At 41.8% G+C, this 20,680-nt stretch overlaps 1 protein-coding gene across 7 annotated transcripts in view; it reads right to left on the bottom strand.

Annotated features, from left to right (window-relative positions):
- The window catches only part of ano1a (anoctamin 1, calcium activated chloride channel a), a 159,881-nt gene that overhangs the window by 10,938 nt on the left and 128,263 nt on the right, over positions 1 to 20,680 (bottom strand). For 5 of the 7 annotated variants that reach the window (XM_048607149.1, XM_048607145.1, XM_048607143.1 and 2 more), the window contains 3 exons: positions 2,373 to 2,455; positions 2,240 to 2,251; positions 662 to 736 (listed from right to left, as the gene is read on the bottom strand). In XM_048607149.1, coding sequence (XP_048463106.1) covers positions 662 to 736; positions 2,240 to 2,251; positions 2,373 to 2,455 — 170 coding nt within the window. The remainder of the gene's footprint in view (positions 1 to 661; positions 737 to 2,239; positions 2,252 to 2,372; positions 2,456 to 20,680) is intronic. The other 2 variants (XM_048607144.1, XM_048607148.1) reach the window with 1 other exon arrangement.

Raw genomic sequence — 20,680 nt, 5'->3', positions numbered from 1 at the left:
GTGTTAAATTCAAATCACACAGCATTATCACAGACTACAACGGGATCCACTGCCAAGTTATTTAACTCATGGATTCTCTTTGAAGAGAATGAAAAGGGATAAACTTTCCTTGTGGACTCAATATGGGGAAATCCATTTTAAAATGGAGTTTTAGCATCAAACCCATTCAGGGCATGTTAATAATGTGCCAGATTAACAGTGAAACTCCATCCACTTTCATCTGACAACGTACCATTATCCTAGACTCAGAAAGGCCCCCTAATCTAATAAGAATAGATTTTTCTCCTTTATTTAACCAGCCTTTGACAAGACATCTCCCAGTAAGAACAATAGGCAGCCTCTGTCTCCTAATCGGTTGTGCTTCCAACTGTGCAGCAAGAAAGCTCAGTACACTGGATGGAATTCAAATCCTAATCTTAGATGTAAACAGACAATGTTACAATGGATTATATTAAACAGCTCTGGAACATCAAGCTTTTTAATAAAGGCACTCAATGATTAAAACACAGTAACTACAATAATTTTTCTTGGAAAAGTATGCAAATCAATTGAAGTTGCATACACAAGAACTCTGGCATTTTCCAAGCAGACCTTCATACAAACATTTTACCGAGTCTAAAGACAAAATGCAAGGCTTATTCATTAGAAAGTTCATTCATACCTCTTCCTTCTTTTGGAGTTCCTGCTTAAGAACTTTACTCAGAACCCTGGCCTCATATTCAGGTCGTGGATGATCCTGTGTGTTTCCAAAGAGACAGAAATAAAGATCTTGGCATTTACAAATTATAAGAGAAAGCAATTGAAAATATAGCTATTTGCCTTCCTGCACTCTTTCCAGCCATTGAATCATTTCTAGAGCAGCTCCTTATTTTATCAGGAACAAAAACAGAAGTTGCTGGAGAGGAAGGGTCACCAGACCCGGAACGTTAACTCTGTTTTCTCTTCACAGATGCTGCCAGACCTGCTGAGCTTTTCCAGCAACTTCTGTTGTTGTTTCTGATTTCCAGCATACACAATTCTTTTGGGTTTTATTTTATTACATGATCTACAATCATTGGGAACCCAAATTATATTAGGATGATCTAGCAAAAAATTGTTTCTTTTATTAAACTTCAACTTAGAAGTGTCCTTGTTGACTGCGTCAAGGAACAAGGGATGATTCATGGTTTACATAAACGGAAGCTGCAACATTTTCCAAAAGCTCCCCAAAAGGTGGATAACATCCGTTGTTCTCGAATAGAGTCTGAGCCACTCCTTTTGGTTTGATAATGCATAAAGCGTTTGCCTCTATTCTACTATCAGTAGATGCCACTTACTGAAGGTTCCAGTCCAGTTTTTTTTGCCCTTTCCTAACCGAAAAAAACTGAGGCGTCTCACCACTTGCAGTAATTTCTTTGATCCGAGGCTATTAACAAGCTATTGAGGAACGAGTAAATCAAACTCTAGTCATGGACCAGATGCCAAGTTCATAATTGGGATCATGAAATTACTAGAAGAGAAAGGGAGACAATCCTTGCTCAGGTTCTGGGGAAAAGCTCACTTTGCGGAAGGTTTTATTCAGCTATTGCTGATCTGTTATCGTCAGAGCAGGCACCCAACTGGACATTGCAGGGGATGACAGACAGGAAAATGAAAGCTCCCCTAATCCCCATCCCACTGGTTACTGCTTCACCCTAAATACTCACCTAACCATTGCAGTTATTTTCAACCAGTGAGGTTACATTATTGCCCAGCTATGGGGCAGGCAGGGCTTGAAACCAGACCTCCAGGCCGAGAGGTAGGGTCAGTACCACTACACCTGATACTTTAAGCACTTCCTCCGCACTGCAGAGCGAGATGTCTAAATGCTGCTACTTTCATGCTTGTTTAAAAATGAAGCAAAAGGGGAAATCATAAACTATTATCACCAGAGTCCTAGCTTCGAAAGTAACCTAACGTTGCTGCACTACGGTTCGTCGTCATCATCGAAATCCCAAGTTACCCAACTGAAATAATTGAGTGGACATGAAAAATCCTTCAGTCTGGAAGGCAAAGATCCCAACATTAAAATAATTCTTATCGATTACCAAAATTACCACTTCTTTCCTACAACACAACACTTAGGAAGAACAGCAAAAGCACTAAAGATTCAAAACACATTAGATTATATTCCTCCCCACCCCAAACAAGAATTACTCAGAAGCATAACTAGGCAAAGCTTGTAAAAGGCATACAGTATTTAATTTTAAAAAGTTCCAACCTTTAATCGTTCCTTCATGCCGTCAGCAACAGAAGAAGAAACAAGTGTTATTAAACTGTAAAAAACAGTGATAAAAGGTAGTGTATTTAATATAAGTTTAAAAATCTTTAGAAAACAAATTTTGAAGGCTAACCTCTTCTTCTTCAAACCCAGAGAGATCCCATTTGGAGATGAGCCTCATTTGGCATCTTTTCCAGTGTTCCATAAACATGGCAGCTGGAAGCAAAAGTGTCCTCTATTAAAATAGCGCATCTCTCATAAATTAAGAACAATAGATTGTTTAATAAACTGAAAAAGTTTTTGCTCATAAAAATTTAAAATAAATTCAGTTCTCTACTGTTTTACTGCAGGCTTTTCAGTGACAAGATAGAAAAACTGAAGAGAGTTTCTCTGACCAGTTTAATGGCATTTGAATCATTTTCGGATAAAGGAATTAAACATGTTAGAAGCATAACTGAGTATATTCAGATGAAGGCAGAAGCTGCTGCTTATGGTCCTCTTTGAAAGTCAGTTCCCAGCCACCATCCCCTATAGTTGCTCTAGAAAACATCTGATGCAGAACCAGACTTTATCAGACTTGGCACCAGTTTTGAATACAAGATGAGCTTCAGACCCCACATCTTCATTACCATAGATTGTCTACTTCCATATCCTGAATACCAGCAATCTCTGCACCAGCCAGAGCACCGCCAAGAATGTTAAATTATTTCCATCATTCCAAAAATTACGTGCACTTGGAAATATCTTGATCTGGATGTCAAGATATAGCAAATTTCTACTCATGTTTTCAGAAGGTTTTTTTGCAAAGATACCAGTCATCCAGCTGTTGCCTCTTAGGACTTCAACACTTGCCAGTACATCAGAGCAAAGGTCTGAAGTGTGTGTGTGTGTGTGTCTCCCCAAACTCAGCCAGAGGTGCCGAGTGGATGATTCATCTCAGCCTCCTCTGAAAGCAACAGAGGCCAGTCTTTAGCCAATTTGATTCACACCACACCCTAAGAAATGGCTGAAGGCATTAGATACTGCAAAGGCTTTGATCCTGACCACATTCTGGCAACAGTATTGAAGGCTCATGCTCCAGAACTTGCACCTTCCCTAGCCAAGCTGTTCTAGTACAGCTACAAACACTAGTATCTGACTATGTGGAAAAATATCTAGGTATGTGACCATTTCCCCTTGTCATTCAGTGGCATTACCACTGAATTGCCCCATTAACATCCTGGAAATTCCTATTGACCAGAAACTGGATTGGGCTACCCACATATACATTGTGACTACAGGAACAGATCAGAGGCTGAGAATCCAGTGGTGAGTAACTCACCTCTTGACTCTCTAAAGCCTGTCCACCATCTACAAGGCACAAGTTAAGTGTGATGGAATATTCCCCATTTGCCTAGATATCAGCAATATGAAGATGTGTGTTGCCTTGAGGGAAACAGGTGACTTTGGACTGTAGTTCCTAAAGTGTCTGTTACAGATGGGTATCCCCAAGCTTGTCTGGATCTGTCATATGCTAATTCATGGAGATTGATTTCGCGATTAGTCAACAATATGACCATTGTTATATTATCCAATGACCAGGATGGTTGAAGGCAAAAGATACATACTTCAGACTCAAATTTTTCTTTAGGAATTCCTACATCCCTACACTTCAAATGATAAGTCCTGCAGCTATTAACAACAACTGGTCAAAAAGTCTCTGTATAAAAAGTGCACTCAATGTTTACATTCTTCATAAATAGCAGAGGCTCAACTTTTATAATGTTTAGCAATTGTTACATTATGCCAGTCAAGACTACTAAGATCATCCATTAGAACCTTTTGTTTTGCTAACAGTCCATTACCTTATGTAAGCTAGACTTAACTTCTTTGTAATATGTAGATGGACCTCTTGGGGAAAAGCATTTGGAATACCTGATGTGACATTCTATTTCTGACTACGTGACTGTAACAGAACCAAAGTAATATTACTGCCCTGGCTCATACATAAAAAGCTATTCAACTATGGAGCAAAGTAAGACAGTTTCCAACATTGATACTGCTTCTCTGAAATTGAAGATTCTCAATTTCTGGCAAAACAATTTATAAAGGAAACAATTATGGATTCCAAACAAATAGCAGAGGAAACGTGATTAGTTAAACATCACTTACATCCACAGCAATGACCCCATACTTCCCATTGTTTTACTGTGACCTCTGCCCTCCTGAACTGTCCCAAACAATCAAGGTCAGCAAACCATCTTTCCATTGAACATTTTGCAGTTCAGTCCTCAATATTAACTTAACTTTTCTTTCCTGATTTATTTCAGGGGAACAAGGTGTTACTAGGAAGGGCAGCATTTGTTGCCCATCCCTAACTGCCCTTGAACTGAATGGATTACTAAGCCATTTCAGAGGGCAGTTAAGAGTAAACAACATTGTTTTCCTTACAGGGTCTGGCTTGAGAGAGAGACTCCAGATTTTCAGATTTCCTTCCCTAAAAAGGACATGAGTGAACCAGATGGATTTTCACAACAATCAACATTATTGGTAGCCATGACAACAAGACTAGTTTCTAATTCCAGTTTTATGACACTCCATTCCGATGCAGGTCTCGAATAGTGGATAAATGCACTCTTACTTGCAGGTTGAATGGGGAAAGCAAAGTGGTGATGGGTGGATGGCCACAGTGGGAGACTTGCCATTGGAATATCAGTGGAGGGGTATGCTGACTACTTGTAATCTGCAGTTTTCCCTCCCAATTCCATGAAGTCTGCGGTCCACTTTTTATAAAAATACAAGAAAGCTCCAACTGCACTCCAGGAGATTGCTACCGTTCAGGATGGAGCAGCCCACTTAATAGAAACTCAATCCACCAAATTAAACTAGCGCTTCCCCATTGTCTGGGCTGGAGTGGGTCAATAATGAAGGGACTGGTCGGACTGGGGTTGTTTTTCCTTCAAAAGGACAGAAGATTGAGAGGGCACGATTGAGATGTATCAACTTATGGAGGGGAACTATAGGGCAGACAGTAAGAAACCTTGCCCCTTGGTGGGTGGACCAATGACCAGGAGAGATAGATTGAGGGTAAAGGGCAGTAGGTTTAGAGGGGGGTGAGGGGAAGAATTCTCACCCCAAGAGGCTGATGGGAATCTCGAACTCACTGCCTGTAAAGGATGGCAGAAACAGAAACCCTCATTCAACAAGTATTTAGACATATGCATTGACATCACAACTGCACAAGGCTATGGGCCAAATGCTGGCAAGTGGGATTAGAATAATTAGGTAGTTATTTTTGACCAGCACAGATGAGAGGGGCTGAAGGGTCTTTTCTGTGCTGTAGATCTGAATTCTTCCTTGGTAACTCACCAAGGTGCCTTCAACAGCGCTTTGTAAACCCATGATGTCTAGCACTTATCTAGCCAGTAGATATATTTGGACATGGGATGCAGACATCCCAAATTGCTCAGAGGGCAGTTAAGGATCAACCATATCACTGTGGGTCTGGAGTCACATGTCACAAAGTTTCCTTCCCTAAAGAGCAGTCTGAGACAAGTGACAATGGTTTCATGGCCATCTTCGTCTTTTAATACCAGATTTTTAAAAACTAAATCCAAGTTCCACCCATCTGCTGTGGTGGGATTCAAACCCAAAGCATTACCCGGTCTCTGAATTCCTAATTTAGTAACAGTACCACTAAGGCCATTGCATCCACTGGTATTTGTGTTACAGTTCCTGCAACTACACCCACTCACTGTCTGATAACTATTCACTTTCAACAGACATGCATTTGAACAAAAGAAGAAAACTGGGTATGAGCCTTCCCAAATTTGCAATCTTGGCTGTGTAGAAGAACAATGTGAGCAGACACATTGGAACACCTCAACCCACAAGTCACACACCACTCTGACTTGGCACGATTGTCATCCCTTGTTGTCATAGAACATGGAACAGTGCAGCACAGTACAGGCCCTTCGGCCCACGATGTTGTGCCAACGTATTATCCTAAGATCAAACTACCCTGCATACCCTATATTTTACCATCATCCATGTGCCTATCCAAGAGTCGCTTAAATGTGCCTAATGTATCTGACTCTACAGTGGTGGGTGCGTGGAATGCGCTGCCAGCAGTGTAGTAAAGAACCTACCTCTGACATCTCCCCTATACCTTCCTCCAATCACCTTAAAATTATGCCCCCTCATAATAGCCATTTCCGCCTCTGACTATCCACTCTATCTATGCCTCTCATCATCTTGTACACCGCTATCAAGTCACCTCTCATCCTTCTCTCCAATGAAAAAAGCCTTAGCTCCCTCAACCTTTCTTCATAAGACCTGCCCTCCAGTCCAGGCAGCATCCTGGTAAATTTCCTCTGCACCTCTCTAAAGCTTTCACATCCTTCCGATAATGAGGTGACCAGAACTGAACATAATATTCCAAGTGAGGTCTATCCAGGATTTTATAGAGCTGCAGCATAACCTCACGGCTCTTAAACTCAATTACCCTGCTAATGAAAGCCAACATACCATATGCCTTCTTTACAACCCTATCAACTTGGGTCGCAACTTTGAGGGATCTATGGACGTGGACCCCAAGATTCCTCTGTTCTTCCACACTGCCAAGAACCCTGTATTCTGCATTCAAATTTGACCTTCCAAAATGAATCACTTCACACCTTTCTGGGTTGAATTCCATCTGCCATTTCTTTGCCCAGCTCTGCAACCTGTCAATGTCCCATTACAACCTACAACAGCCCTCCATGCTGTCCACAACTCCACCAACCTTCGTGTCTTCGGCAAACTTACTAACCCACCCTTCCAAGTCATTTATAAAGATCACGAAGAGCAGAGGTCCCAGAACAGATCCCTGCGGAACACCACTGGGCACCGAGCTTCAGGCTGAATACTTTCCATCTACTACTGCCCTCTGTATTCTATTGGACAACCAATTCTGTATCCAAACAGCCAAATTTCCCTGAATCCCATGCCTCCGTATTTTCTGAATGAACCTACCATGGGGAACCTTATCAAATGCCTTACTAAAATCCACATACAGCACATCCACTGCTCTACCTTCAATGGGTCTAAAATCCTGGAGCTCCCTCCTCAACAGCATTGTGGGTGAACACACTAGATGGACCACAGCAGACCAAGGCAGCTTACCACCAGCTTTTCAAAAAATATTAGGATGGACAATAAATGTTGGCCTTGCCAAAGCTCAACATGCAAGAAAAAATTAAAAATTTGTTCCCACACACAGAATCTTAGATCAGCAACATCAATTTCTGTTTTCTTACTGACCTTGCCTGATTCAGAATGGGGTCAGTTTTCAGGGTTGTAGAAAATTGTCTCACCTCTTTTCTCCATGTGCCACTCAATGCTACTGTGGTCAGTATTACAATGCCACTGACTTTGCAAATATAAAGCACACATATATAATTCATGTTTTAGTTTTGACACAGCTGGATTAAGAGGATTTAAATATCTACAGGTGTTGAGAAGATCTGTATTTCAATGCTGATTAGAAAGAGATGCAGCTTCTTTACTTTCGGTCAAATAGAAAGTCATCGGTAGTCATCCTAAACTATTCTTGGTTTACTTTTTAAAGATAATACAGATTAAATATATCTTGGTAGAACAAACAAGCTCTCCCCAGCAGTCTATTCTGATAGATCTTCCCAGATAATTTGCTCCCAATCCCAGAACCTCACTGATTTAATTTATCAAATGTGGAGAGTCACACTGGGTTCGAGATTAAATTAGCATTACTGGTGGGGCTACAAGCTCTCAACAAGTTAATTTAATTTATTTCAATTTATTTCAACTGTTAGCATACACTGTCCAACTTTACCTTTTAACCTCAACTCAAGCAGTCGGAAAGTTCAGGGTAAAGTTGCCACAGTCCTACCAGACCATACGGCTGCTCTTTGATTGGAGTTTGGTGGTTTAACCTGACGGTCACCATGCCTCAGGCAAGGGGAAGAGGTCGAGAAGGAGAGTCTTTCATGGTGACCTCAGCCAGTGTGGCAATTGAACCCATACTGTTAGCATCACACACTAACCATTCAGCCAACTTTGGGAAATAGGATTAGAGAGAATCCAAAGGGATTCTACAAATACATTAAGATCAAAATAGGCTAACTAGAGAGAGAGAGAGAAGGGCCCCTTAAAGATCAGCAAGGCTGCCTATGTGTGGAATTGGAGATGGGGAAGACACTAAACAAGCATTCTGCATCAGTGTTTACTGTGGAGAAGGATATGGAAGATAGAGAATTCAGGGAAGTAAGTAGCGACCTCTTGAAAAATGTCCACATCACAGATGGTAGTGCTGAACGCCCTAAAACACAAAAGGTGGATAAATCCCCAGGACCCGATCAGGTATACCCTAGAACTCTGTGGGAAACTTGGGAAGAGATCACTGGGCCCCTTACTGAGATATTTGCAACATCGATAGCCACAGATGAGGTGTCAGAAGACTAAAGCTTGGCTAACATGGTGCCACTATTTAAGAAAGGTGGTAAGGTAAAGCCAGGGAACAACAGACCGACGAGCCTGACATCGGTGGTGGGCAAGTTGTTGGAGGGACAGCATTTACGTGTATTTGGAAAGGCAATGACTGATTAGTCATAGTCATAGTCAATATGGCTGTGTGTGGGAAATCAAGTCTAACTCTATTGTGTTTTTTTGAAGTCGTAACAAGGAGGGTTGATGAGGGCAGTGCAGTGGATGTGATCTATATGGACTTGAGTAAGGCATTTGACAAGGTTCCTCATGGTAGACTGGTTAGCAAGGTTAGATCACACAGCATGTAGGAAGAACCAGCCATTTGGATACAGAACTGGCTCAAAAGGTAGAAGACAGAGGGTGGTGGCGGAGGGTTGCTTTTCAGACTGGAGGCATGTGACTGGTGGTGTGCCACAAGGATCAGTGATTTTTGTCATTTATCCAAATCATTTTTATATGCGAACATGGGAGGTAATGGTTAGTAACTCTGCAGGCGCCAAAATTGGAGGTGTAGTAGACAGTGAAGGTTACCGCAGAGTACAGGACTTTGATCAGTTGGGCCAATGGGCAGAGTGGCAGATGGAGTTCAATTTATGGAAATGTGAAGTGCTGCATTTCGGAAAGGCAAATCAGGGCAGGACTTGCACACTTAATGGCAAGGTCCTGGGGAGTGTTGCTGAACGAAGAGACCTCAAAGTGCAGGTTCATAGTTCCTTGAAAGTGGAGTCACAAGTCGACAGGATAGTGAAGACGAAATTTGGTGTGCTTGCTTTTATTGGTCAGTGCATTGAGTGTAGGAGTTGAGGGGTCATGTTGTGGCTGTACGGGACATAGTATTCCAGAAATGGCCTAACCAACGTTCAATTACGGTCTCCCTGCTATAGGAAGGATGTTGTGAAACTTGAGATGGTGCAGAAAAGATTTGCAAGGATGTTGCCAGGGTTGGAGGGTTTAAGCTATAGGGAGGCACTAAATAGGCTAGACCTTTTCTCCCTGGTGCGTTGGAGGCTGAAGGGTAACCTTACAGAGATTTGTAAAATCATGAAGGCCATGGATAGGGGAGTCTAAAACTAGAGGGTACAGATTTAAGGAGAGAGGGAAAGATTTAAAAAGGACCTGAGGGGTAACTTTTTCACACAGAGGGTGGTGCATGTTTAGAACAAGCTGCCAGAGGTAATGATGGAGGCTGGTACAATTATAACATTTTAAAAGGCATCTGGACGGGTATATGTATAGGAAGGGTTTAGAGGGATATGGGTCAAATGCTGGCAAAGGGACTAGGTCAGATTAAGATGTTTCATCGGCACAGATGGGTTAGAGTGAAGGGTCTGTTTCCATGCTGTATATCTGATTCCGTGACTCAGTTAACTAGGAGGCTAGCTGCATTGAGTCATACAGCATGGAGACAGACCCTTCAGTTCAACTTGTCCACGTGACCAGACATCCCAATCTGACCTAGTCCCATTTGCCAGCATTTGGCCCATAGCCCTCTAAACCCTTCCTATTCATATATCCAGACAGATATCTTTTAAAATGTTGTAACTATACCAGCCTCCACCATTTCCTCTAGCAACTTGTTCCAAACACGCATCACCCTCTGCGTGAACAAGTTGCCCCTCAGGTCCTTTTGAAAATCTTTCCCTTTTCACCTTAAATCTATGCCCTCTAGTTTTGGACTCCCCCACCCCAGGGAAAAAGACCTTGTCTATTTACCCTATCCACGCCCCTCACGATTTTATAAACTTCTATAAAAGGTTACCCCTCAGCCTCTGACGCTCTGGGGAAAATAGTCCCACAGTCTATTCAGCCTCTCCCAAATCTCAAAACCTCCAATCCTGACAACATCCTTGTTAATCTTTTCTGCACCTTTCAAGCTTAACAACACCCTTTCTATAGGGAGGGCAACCAGAATTATACACAGTGTTCTAAAAAGTGGCCTTACCAATGTCTCTTACAGCCACAACATAACACCTCAACTCCTATACTCAAATGCATTGACCAATGAAGGCAAGTGTGCCAAACACCACCTCTACTACCCTCTCTACCTGCGACTCCACTTAAGGAACTATGAACTTGCAACCCAAGGTCTCTGTTTGGCAACTCTCCCCAGGGCTCCACCATCAACTGTACAAGTCCTGCCCTGGTTTGCCTTGCCAAAAAGCAATACCTCACATTTATTTAAATTAAACTCCATCCGTCACGCTTCAATCCATTGGCCCATCCAGTTATAATCCCATTGTAGAGATAATCATTTTCACTCTCCACTCCACCACCTATTTTGGTCTAGTGCTACAGACTACAGTTGTAATGATGGAAATACTTCTATTAACATATTTTTCTTATTTCAGAGATCAGGGTGATATTGGTTATATTATGGACAAGTAATCCAGAGGGATAAATTTTTGATCCAGAAAATATGATTCAATCCCATCTTTGTAATTTACAAAATTTGAAATACCAGTTTAAAACCAAAAGGAATCCAAAAAAGTTTGTATCAATGAAGCTACTGGATTAGTCCACAAACGTAGCAGCCAACTAAATGAATTTCAGAAAGGCAGCTGGCCATTCCTGCTTGTTTCTGGTACACCTGTCAGGTCAACATGGCGGACTTTCAACTACCAAATTACTCTATTATATCAAACAGTATTTCACAGTAAAGGCTCACCACCACAACCCAACTTCCCCAAAAAGGTGAAAGAAAAAGACCATGAACATGCTCCATGAAATAAGACAGATTTGGATAAGTGTTCCTTGAAAGTGATCTCTCGAATTGGAGGGGGCGAGGGGCAAGAGTTCTCTTGCTGCTGTATCAACTCCACTGCACAGGGTGGAAGGAGAAAACAAGATCCAGCATAAAAGGCCTCAAAACGTAGGAGCAGAAGGCCATTCAGCCCATCAAGTCTGAGATCAGGGCTGACCTGACCATTTGTAGCCACGTTCTTCAGACACCTACAGAACAAAACAAGGCCATTCGGTCCACACAGATCAACAAAGATCCGACTTCACTAATCCTATGTTCCAGCACTTGGCCCACAGTCCTGGAGGCTATGGAAAAACAAGTGAATATCTAAACACTGCTTAAATGGTACCAGAATTTCTGACTCAAACACCCTTTCAGGCAGATTTCTACCTCCTGGAGAGAAAACTGTCCTGATATTGCAAGAGGTTATACACATGCCAAGATTGCTAATGTCCAAGGTTTAAAAGTTGGGACCAATGGTGAGATGATTACCAGCCAGAATGCTGGCTGCACTGAGCACCAGGAGGACCTTAGCAGTGGGTCTTGGAGCCTTGTTGATATTGATGGCAGTACAGTTGGTTTAAAAGGTCAGAGGCAGCTTTGTAAAAACAAAGTGGGGAATACAAAAATTATATTTGGCAAATAAGCAAATGTCACTTTGGAATCTCCAGAATGCAAAGACTCAATCTGTAGTTCCAAGATAAGTTTAGATAAATCCACAGCCAGAGAGTGAGGTCAGATAACTTGTTACTGAAGAAAATTAATTATATTTCACATCCTCCAGTGGAGACAGAGAACCACTCCTCAGCATCTGATCTGCCAGAGAGATTTAAACTCACTTGTGCACCGACCTACACGGGAAACAGTTCTGAGAGAGGAAAGGAGTGGAACAGGAAACATGAGCTGTGGAACATAAGGATGTGAAGAGTAAAGGAGATCATTTCTGACAAGTGTTTTATTTAATTTCACTATCGCACCAACTAATTGTTTTAAGAGACATCCTTCTCATTGAAGTTGATGATTCCTGTCAGGAGTTATATAGCTGCTCTGTGTAAAAGCAGCTATTTTATATAATAACACTGGCAATCATAAGTAATATGGAATATGTATAAACACAATGGCTTCCCCCAATGAATGATGTTCCTTTAGATACACTAAAGTGACAGTTACTTTAAGCAAAATGGGAATCCCACAACAAACTATATTGCAACCAGGTATCAGGTGCACTCCACTGAGAGAAGGAGCACGATACATCATTCGACAAATGTTTGGACACAGATGTTCTTCTACATATGCCAAATAGCTGGGCAAGTGCACAGGGGAGCAGGAAGAGAAATCCATAGAGTAAGGACGAGGCTAGCCTGGACAAGCAAAACTAGCACAACAAGAATGTCTGCACAAAATATTTTTCTTCCATAGCATCTGGTCAATTATACAGCAGCTCTAGAATTTTCCCCCTTCTGTTAATTTATTTTAAACAGAAATGACACTGGCTCATTCATGATCATTTGGGTTCATGTTTACCAGAATTTCATCTGTCCTAAAAGACTCAATAATACACATTTAGATTTCATATATATCTCAAAAACTCAGATGTTTTCATTCCCTTGTGTATGTTCAATGTGGAAAGTGATTGGTATAACCTTATGGTTGCAAGGTCAATGGAATGTGCCCTGACTAAAGAGAAAGGAAGTCAATTCAGTTCAATGGTCTGGAAATTATTTTTCATTTTTACATATCAAGTCAGATGACATGGAGGATTTTTAAAAACAAAAATCAAAATGCAAGTGATCTAGATTGCACTGTCTTTCCAAGGTAGTGGATGCAGATTCAGGAGCATTCTTCACCAGAAACATAGCTAAGTCCTGAACTGTAAACCATTTACAAGCCAATAGGGAGAGTGCAGCAATCTGGCACTGATCGTTCTATTAGAACTCAGTGACCAATGCAACCTTGGAGATACGGGTCTTTAGCAAGTGTTAAACAGGTTGGGACTCCACTCACTGGAGTTCAGAAGGAGGTGATCTCATTGAAACACATCAGATTCTTAAACAGTTTGACAAGGTAAATGCTAAGATGATGTTTCCCCTCATGGGAGAGTCTAGGACCAGAGAGCATTGTCTCAGAATAAAAAGGAGACCAATTTAAGACTGACATGAGGAGGAAGCTCTGAGGGTTGACTGTCTTTAGAACTCCTTGTCTCAGAGCTGTGGGGGCAGAGTTCTTGTGTATATTTAAGACTAAGAAAGGTTCTTGCTCAATTGGGGAACCAAGGATTAAGGGAAAAGGGCAGGGAAGTGGATGTGAGGAATGTCAAGTTAGCCACGATCCTATTGAATGGCAGAGCAGGCTCGAAGGGTTTTAAAAGTGCATTCACTGTACAACCTACATGTGGGGCAAACATTTTTAACGTAAATACCTTCAACCAGTTGAAAAGCAGCCAACATGACAGTTGGTCTAAATCAATTCTTTTTTAAATAAACTGCACAACCTCAAGTGCTTTATTCCTCTAAGAGTTACATTAGCTTTAAGGATTGGGCATCAGTAACATAATTTCTTGACAATGGAGCAATACCCGAGACTACCAAATGCTGATACTAGAACAGCATTGTACAATACAAACACTGGGGTTGAACCATGAGTGGATACAGTGATAAAACCATTCTATTGTAATTTCTCCAGCTAATGAATAAACACACATTTACTGATGTTACCAGTAAACAAAGCTGTCAACACAACGAAAAACTCATTCCCTTTCTCACCTTACCATTTTATCAACATTAAAGTATACATAGTTCAGAAAAGATTTGCAAGGATGTTGCCAGGGTTGGAGGGTTTGAGATACAGGGAGAGGTTAGATAGGCTAGGGCTATTTTCCCTGGAGCGTCCGAGGCTGAGGGGTGACCTTACAGAGCTTTATAAAATCAGGAGTGGCATGGATAGGGTAAATAGACAAGGACTTCTCCCCAGGATGTGACTTGGCTGGGGTGGAAAGAGTCCAAAACTGGAGGGCTTAGGTTTAAGTTGGGGTGGGGAGGGAGATTTAAAAGCGACCTAAGACACAATGTTTTTAGGGGGTCGTGTGTGTATGGAATGAGCTGCCAGAGGCAGCGGCAGAGGCTGGTACAGTTACAACTTTTAAAAGGCATCTGGATGGGTATATGAATAGGAAGGATTGAGGGGGATATGGGCCAAATACTGGTAAATGGGACTAGATTAATTTAGAACATCTAGGACATGTTGGACTGAAGGGTCTGTTTCCATGCTGCACATCTATGATTCTATGCACAGAGTGAAAAACATTTAACAGCACATGCATAACTAGTGTCTGACTAACATTTTAGTTACTAACTTAAAATAATTAGCTTCATTTGTTCACCTAGATAACCACACAAACAACAGCATATGCACCACCTAACACTTGCTTAGATTAGAGGGTTTTCATCCACGCTGGAATTTCAACTGGACTCAAGCTCTAGCTTCATGAAACTATGATTGTTTAAAATAATGTAGATGCTGGGGAACTGTAATAAAATGTGAAAACACTGGAGAAATTCAGCAGGTCTGACAGTATCAGTGGAGTGAGAAACAGAGTTAAAGTTTCATTTCAATATGACTTCTTCATAGCAGACTCTAAATGTTAACTCATTCTCTCTCCACAGATGCTGCCAGACCTGAGTTTCTCCAGCAGTTTGATTTTATCTCATGAAGCGAGTATCGATTGTTGCAAAAAGTCCACATGGTGCACAAACATCCTTTTGGCAAAGAAACTTGCTGTCATTAGATGGTCTGGCCTCCACGTAACTACAGCCCAGATGTTTTGGCATCCTCTGAAAGGAGGAGTTCAGTGGAGTTAAAAGGGTGGTTAAAGTGGGAAACATCACCAGCAAGCTGAGCATGCCATCAAATATTAATATCATTGATGATGAAACCAAAAGCCATTTAAATCTCAAATGCACATCTTTAGTTTTTGCACTAAATGTTTACACTGGAGGGGGTGCAGAGGAGATTCATCAGGACGTTGCCTATGATAGAGCATTTCTGCCATGGAGAGAGGTTGCATAAGCTTGGGTTGTTTTCTTTGGAGCAGAGGAGGTTGATGGGGGACTCAAGAAAGGTGTACAAGATTATGAGAGGCATGGGAAGGGTGGATAGAAAGCAGCTGTTTCCCCCTTAGTTGAAAGCTCAAAAACAAGGGGACATAAATTTAAGGTGACAGGCAGGAGGGTTGGAGGGGGGATTTGAAGTTAAATATTTTCATCCAGGAGGTGGTAGGAATTTGGAATGCACTGCCTAAAAGGCTGATCAAGCAGGGAAACCTCACCTTTTAAAAGCACTTGGTGTCATAACATTCAAGACTATGGGTTATGCGCAGGAAATTGACACCAATGTAGATTTAAGAGTTTTTGTTGTGCAGATTCGATAGGCTGAAGGGCTCTTCTGTTTGGTATGATTTTATGATTCTAAGCATGTTGTAAAAACATTAGATTGCAGCTCAACTACAGGACATCAACATGCCCTTTTTTTAATCCTTTAAAAAAGTAATTAGCTTTTGTTTCCTTCTGTCATTACAGAAGTATCAACACTGCCAAGAGGAATACTTTGTGACTGTAAAGACATGGTGTCGGCCCAAGAGAAGTGAAAGACAGGATACAAAATTATATTTATTTTCTGGAGATTCACTTTCTAAACAAAATGATCCAATTCTTTTGGCTACATAGTTATACACAACAAAAACAAGAGGGATTTCATTTCAAACATGCTCAACATTGCATGGCCTCAGGCTCCTTTGTCTGAGGATGTTGGAGATCTGATCAAGATTGCCCACAAACACAGTAACACAACTTTTATTTCATCCTTTTCCATTAAGGTCCAACATAGAAAATAACACTTTTTATGAAACTCTGTGGAACGTGGTCTTAGTGCTTACACCAACACATCTGGAAAGGAAGATTCGATCACTACTCCTAGGGCAAAGCACACATCAGTTAAAATATCACCATGCAATATACTCTCCTCAACAGGCAGATCATAGACCAGATACAACTGTGTGTGAACAGTTCAGGCCATGTCTTTTGCTTGGGTGTAGGGGTCAGCTATGGAAATAAGAGAGGATGGGCAGTCAGCCAGCCAAGATGGGATACTGGTGATGTGGGGGATGGCGAAATATCCTGGAAATGTTTTTGATTACCTTTGGGAATCAGGGAATATTTACATGAAATTAATTTCTCCCAGGAGAGTCAATAGGTGGTTCGAGTCCCTGATAAGTTTCATTGCTTCCACAGGCCACGCACAATGTTTTATTTTATTTTCTTTACCATGATGCTGAAATAATTCTACGTACCAACAGATGTATTGTTGCTATTGAATTCAAATACTGTTCTGAGCACGAACAGTGGGTGTTGGATAGAGGCAATGGCTAGTCAATGAAGAGAAAACGTTGGTCACATATCCTCCTGTGCACAAAATTGCTTCAGCACCACAACAAAATAAAACTAATTTTGTAACTTTGATTTCCATGGGAGACAATAGTTCACTGTTGAAGAATTACACTGCATTGCAATTCAGCTTAAACAATAATGGACATCATTGGAGCACATTTTCCTGCAGGGAGTAACTCACCCTCTGACTCCCTAAAGCCTGTCCACCATCTACAAGGCACAAGTCAGGAGTGTGATGGAATACTCCCCACTTACCTGGATGGGTGCAGCCCCAACAACACTCAAGAAGCTCAACACCATCCAGGACGAAGCAGCCCCCGCTTGATTGGCACCACATCCACAAGCATCCACTCCCTCCACCACCGACACTCAGTAGCAGCAGTGTGTACCGTCTACAAGATGCACTACAGAAGTTTACCAAGACTTCTTAGCCCAACACCTTTCAAACCAACAGCCACTTTCAGCTGGCAGGACAAGGGGAGCAGATACTTGGGAACACCGCCATCTGCAAGTTCCCTTCCAAGTCACTCACCGTCCTGACTTGGAGATAGATCACTTACCCAGTAACAGCAAAAGGACTATACGCCTTCTCTAACAGCATTGCGTTTCCCTGCACCCCAGTCATTGCAGTGTTGGGGAAACAGCTCATCTTCAACTTCAAGCAATTTAGGATGGGAAGCAAATGCTGGCCCAGCCTAAGATGCCCGCTCCTTGAAAACAAATGCGAGCCCTACAGAAGATTCTTAACTTACAATGTATCTTTCCCTTTTGTCAGTTTGTTTGCAGGTTTCTACATTAATAGTGAGTGTTGTCAATACATTATTACTTTTCTAGCAAGCTCTTGCCCATTACAACTGTGGACACAACAAATGAACAGAGTGGATTAGAATTTACAAACATACATGAAAACAAACGTGAAACAAGTAACTTTTTGATTACCAAAAAGCCAAGAAAATGCTAGCTTAAACTTTTTCCTAAAGATAGAATCCCTATAGTGTGGAAACAGGCCATTCAGCCCAATGAGTCCACACCTTTTTTTCTTTATTCGTTCATGGAATGAGGGCGTCGCTGGCTAAGGAGCCTTTATTGCACATCCTTGATTGCTCAGAGGGTGGTTAAGAGTCAACCACATTGCTGTGGGTCTGGAGTCACATGCAGGCCAGATCAGGTAAAGATGGCAGGTTCCTTCCCTAAAGGACATTAGGGAACTAGATGGGTTATTCCAACAAACAATGGATTCATGGTCATCATTTGACTCTTAATTCCAGATATTTATTGACTTCAAACTCCACCACCTGCCATGACAGGATTCAAACTCAGATCCCCAAAAAATTATCTGGGTCTCTGGGTTAACAGTTCAGCGATAATACCACTAGGCCATCACCTACCCTCCAAAGAGCTTCCCTGCATTTCCCACAGCTAATACACCTCACCTACACATCCCTTGTAATTTAGCATGGCTGGTTGACCTAACCTGCACAACTTTGGGCTGGGGGAGGAAACCGGAGCACCCGGAGGAAACCCACGCAGACACAGGGAGAATGTGCAAACTCCACACAGATAAACAGTTGCCCGAGGGTGAAATTGAACCCAGGTCCCTAGCGCTAAGAGGCAGCAGTGCTAACCACATGCTGCCCAAATACTCATGTTTAAGAAAAAAAATCATCCAACAGACAAGTTTTCCTATTTGAGCTTAAAAGTCCTTTCTCAAAAATCAAATAGGACTCAAAATGGATCAGTAAGCAAATTAAAAATGAGGTAAAGAACCTTCTACACTCAAAGGTTGTGAATCTCTGGAATTCCCTGCCCAGTGAAGTAGTCGAGGCTTCCTCATTGAATGTTTTCAAAAAGCTAAGATGGATAAGTTTTTGAACAGCAAAGGAATTAATGGTTATGGTGAGAGAGTGGGTAAGTGGAGCTGAGTCCACAAAAAGATCAGCCATGATCTTATTGAATGGCTGGGCAGGCTTAACAGGCCAGACAGCCTACTCCTGCTCCTGCTCCTGGTCCTTGTATTCTTATGTAAACCCTGCAGGGAGAAAGGAGACGTTTATCAGGATGAATACAAGGACCTGCAGAAACAAAATGTACAAAAAGGTAAAACAACAGAGGCAAAGACAGACGTGGACCAAGTCGAGCTGCTAAGATCGACAGAAGTTCTGCATCCTGTAACAAAAATGCTGGAGATTTGAAACAAAAATAAGAAAGTGCTAGAGGATCTCAGCTGGTCTGGCAGGGTCTGTGCAGAGAGAAATGATGAATGTTTTGAGTCTGAGAGATTTTTCTTCGGAACTGAAGTAACGGAAAAGTGATGGATATTGAAATGTTGTTGGTTGGGTTACAAAAAGGAACACTAGGACAATACTAAGGAGCCTAGGAAATGAGAGAGGAAAGGTGTCATGGAGCAAAAAGGTAAAGTGAATGGTCACAGATGTACAGAAGGGACAAAGTATTGGTCTGGAGACAATATCAATAGCTGAAACTCAACTGGGCTCACCATATAAACAGTGGCTACAAGATCAGGTCAGAGGCTAGGAATCCTGCAGCGAGTAACTCATCTCCTGATTCCCCAAAGGCTGTCCATCATCTACAAGGCACAAGCCAGGATTATGATGGAATACTCCCCACTAGCCTGAATGAGTGCAGCCCCAACAATATAAGAAGCTCAACATCTTCCAGGACAAAGCAACCCACTTGACTAGCATCACATCCACAAACATTCACTCCCTCCACCTTCGATACTCGAATGCAGTGTGTACCATTCTACAACATGCACTGTAGAAATTCACAAAAGATCCTCAGACAGCACCTTCCAAACCCACGCCGGCTTCCAAGTAGAAGGACCAGGGCAGCGGATACATGGAAACACCACCCCCTGCAAGTTCCCCTCCAAGCCACTAACTATCCTGAATTGGAAAAATATCGCCGTTCCTTCAGTATTGCTGGGTCGAAATCCTGGAATTCCCTCCCTAAGGGCACTGTGTCTACCTACAGCACATGGACCGCTGCAGGTCAAGAAGGCAGCTCACTACCACCTCCTGGTGGGCAAGTCCAGAACTAGGGAATGTCATTTTAAAATTATAAGTCACCCTTTTAAGACAATGAAGAGAATATTTTTTCCCTCTGGGTGACCGCGCTGTGACTGATTGGGAAAAGATGGGATCGTGGAATCTGAAACAAATAGATCAACCACAATCTTATTGAATATGGATCAGGTTTGAAGGGTCAGGATGTCTACTTTCCACTCCATTTTCGTATTTTTGTGTCAATAATTCATTAGAAAACAGTATTAGAGGGTAGATATGTCCCATACCAATGTATTGTAAACTATTTATTTACTTATCTTTTGAAAGCAGGTTATCATAAGGAATCTGGTGTGATTAGAGTGAGAGTGTTACATTTCAGTACCTACTTGGACATTGCTGAGCACCTGCTTAGCACAGATCACAAGCTATAACAACAATCAACATTTAAGATCGTTAGCTAACAACATATTAAGGAGGGATAGCAAGAATGGTCCATTGTCTCCCGAATAGTCATCTTAATTCTGGTTGGAAAATTAAAAAAAAAATCAATGGTCAATATATTTTGCAAAATGTCTTTCTTGAGTAGTCCTAGGAAGAATTGACAGAGGGAGTAGACAAGGGATGATTATTTTGATAGAATTGGAGCTCAGGGTGAAGGAGAGATTGGCTCTAGGTAATAGAATCAATGCAGGCATGATGGACTGAATGGCTTCTTCCCACACAGCAATATTTGTGATTCCAGCTAATGTAT

The sequence above is a fragment of the Rhincodon typus genome, chromosome 17 (assembly GCF_021869965.1).
Source record: "Rhincodon typus isolate 14 chromosome 17, sRhiTyp1.1, whole genome shotgun sequence".
Lineage (NCBI taxonomy): Eukaryota > Metazoa > Chordata > Chondrichthyes > Orectolobiformes > Rhincodontidae > Rhincodon > Rhincodon typus.
This window is presented reverse-complemented; position numbering and strand designations above follow the sequence as displayed.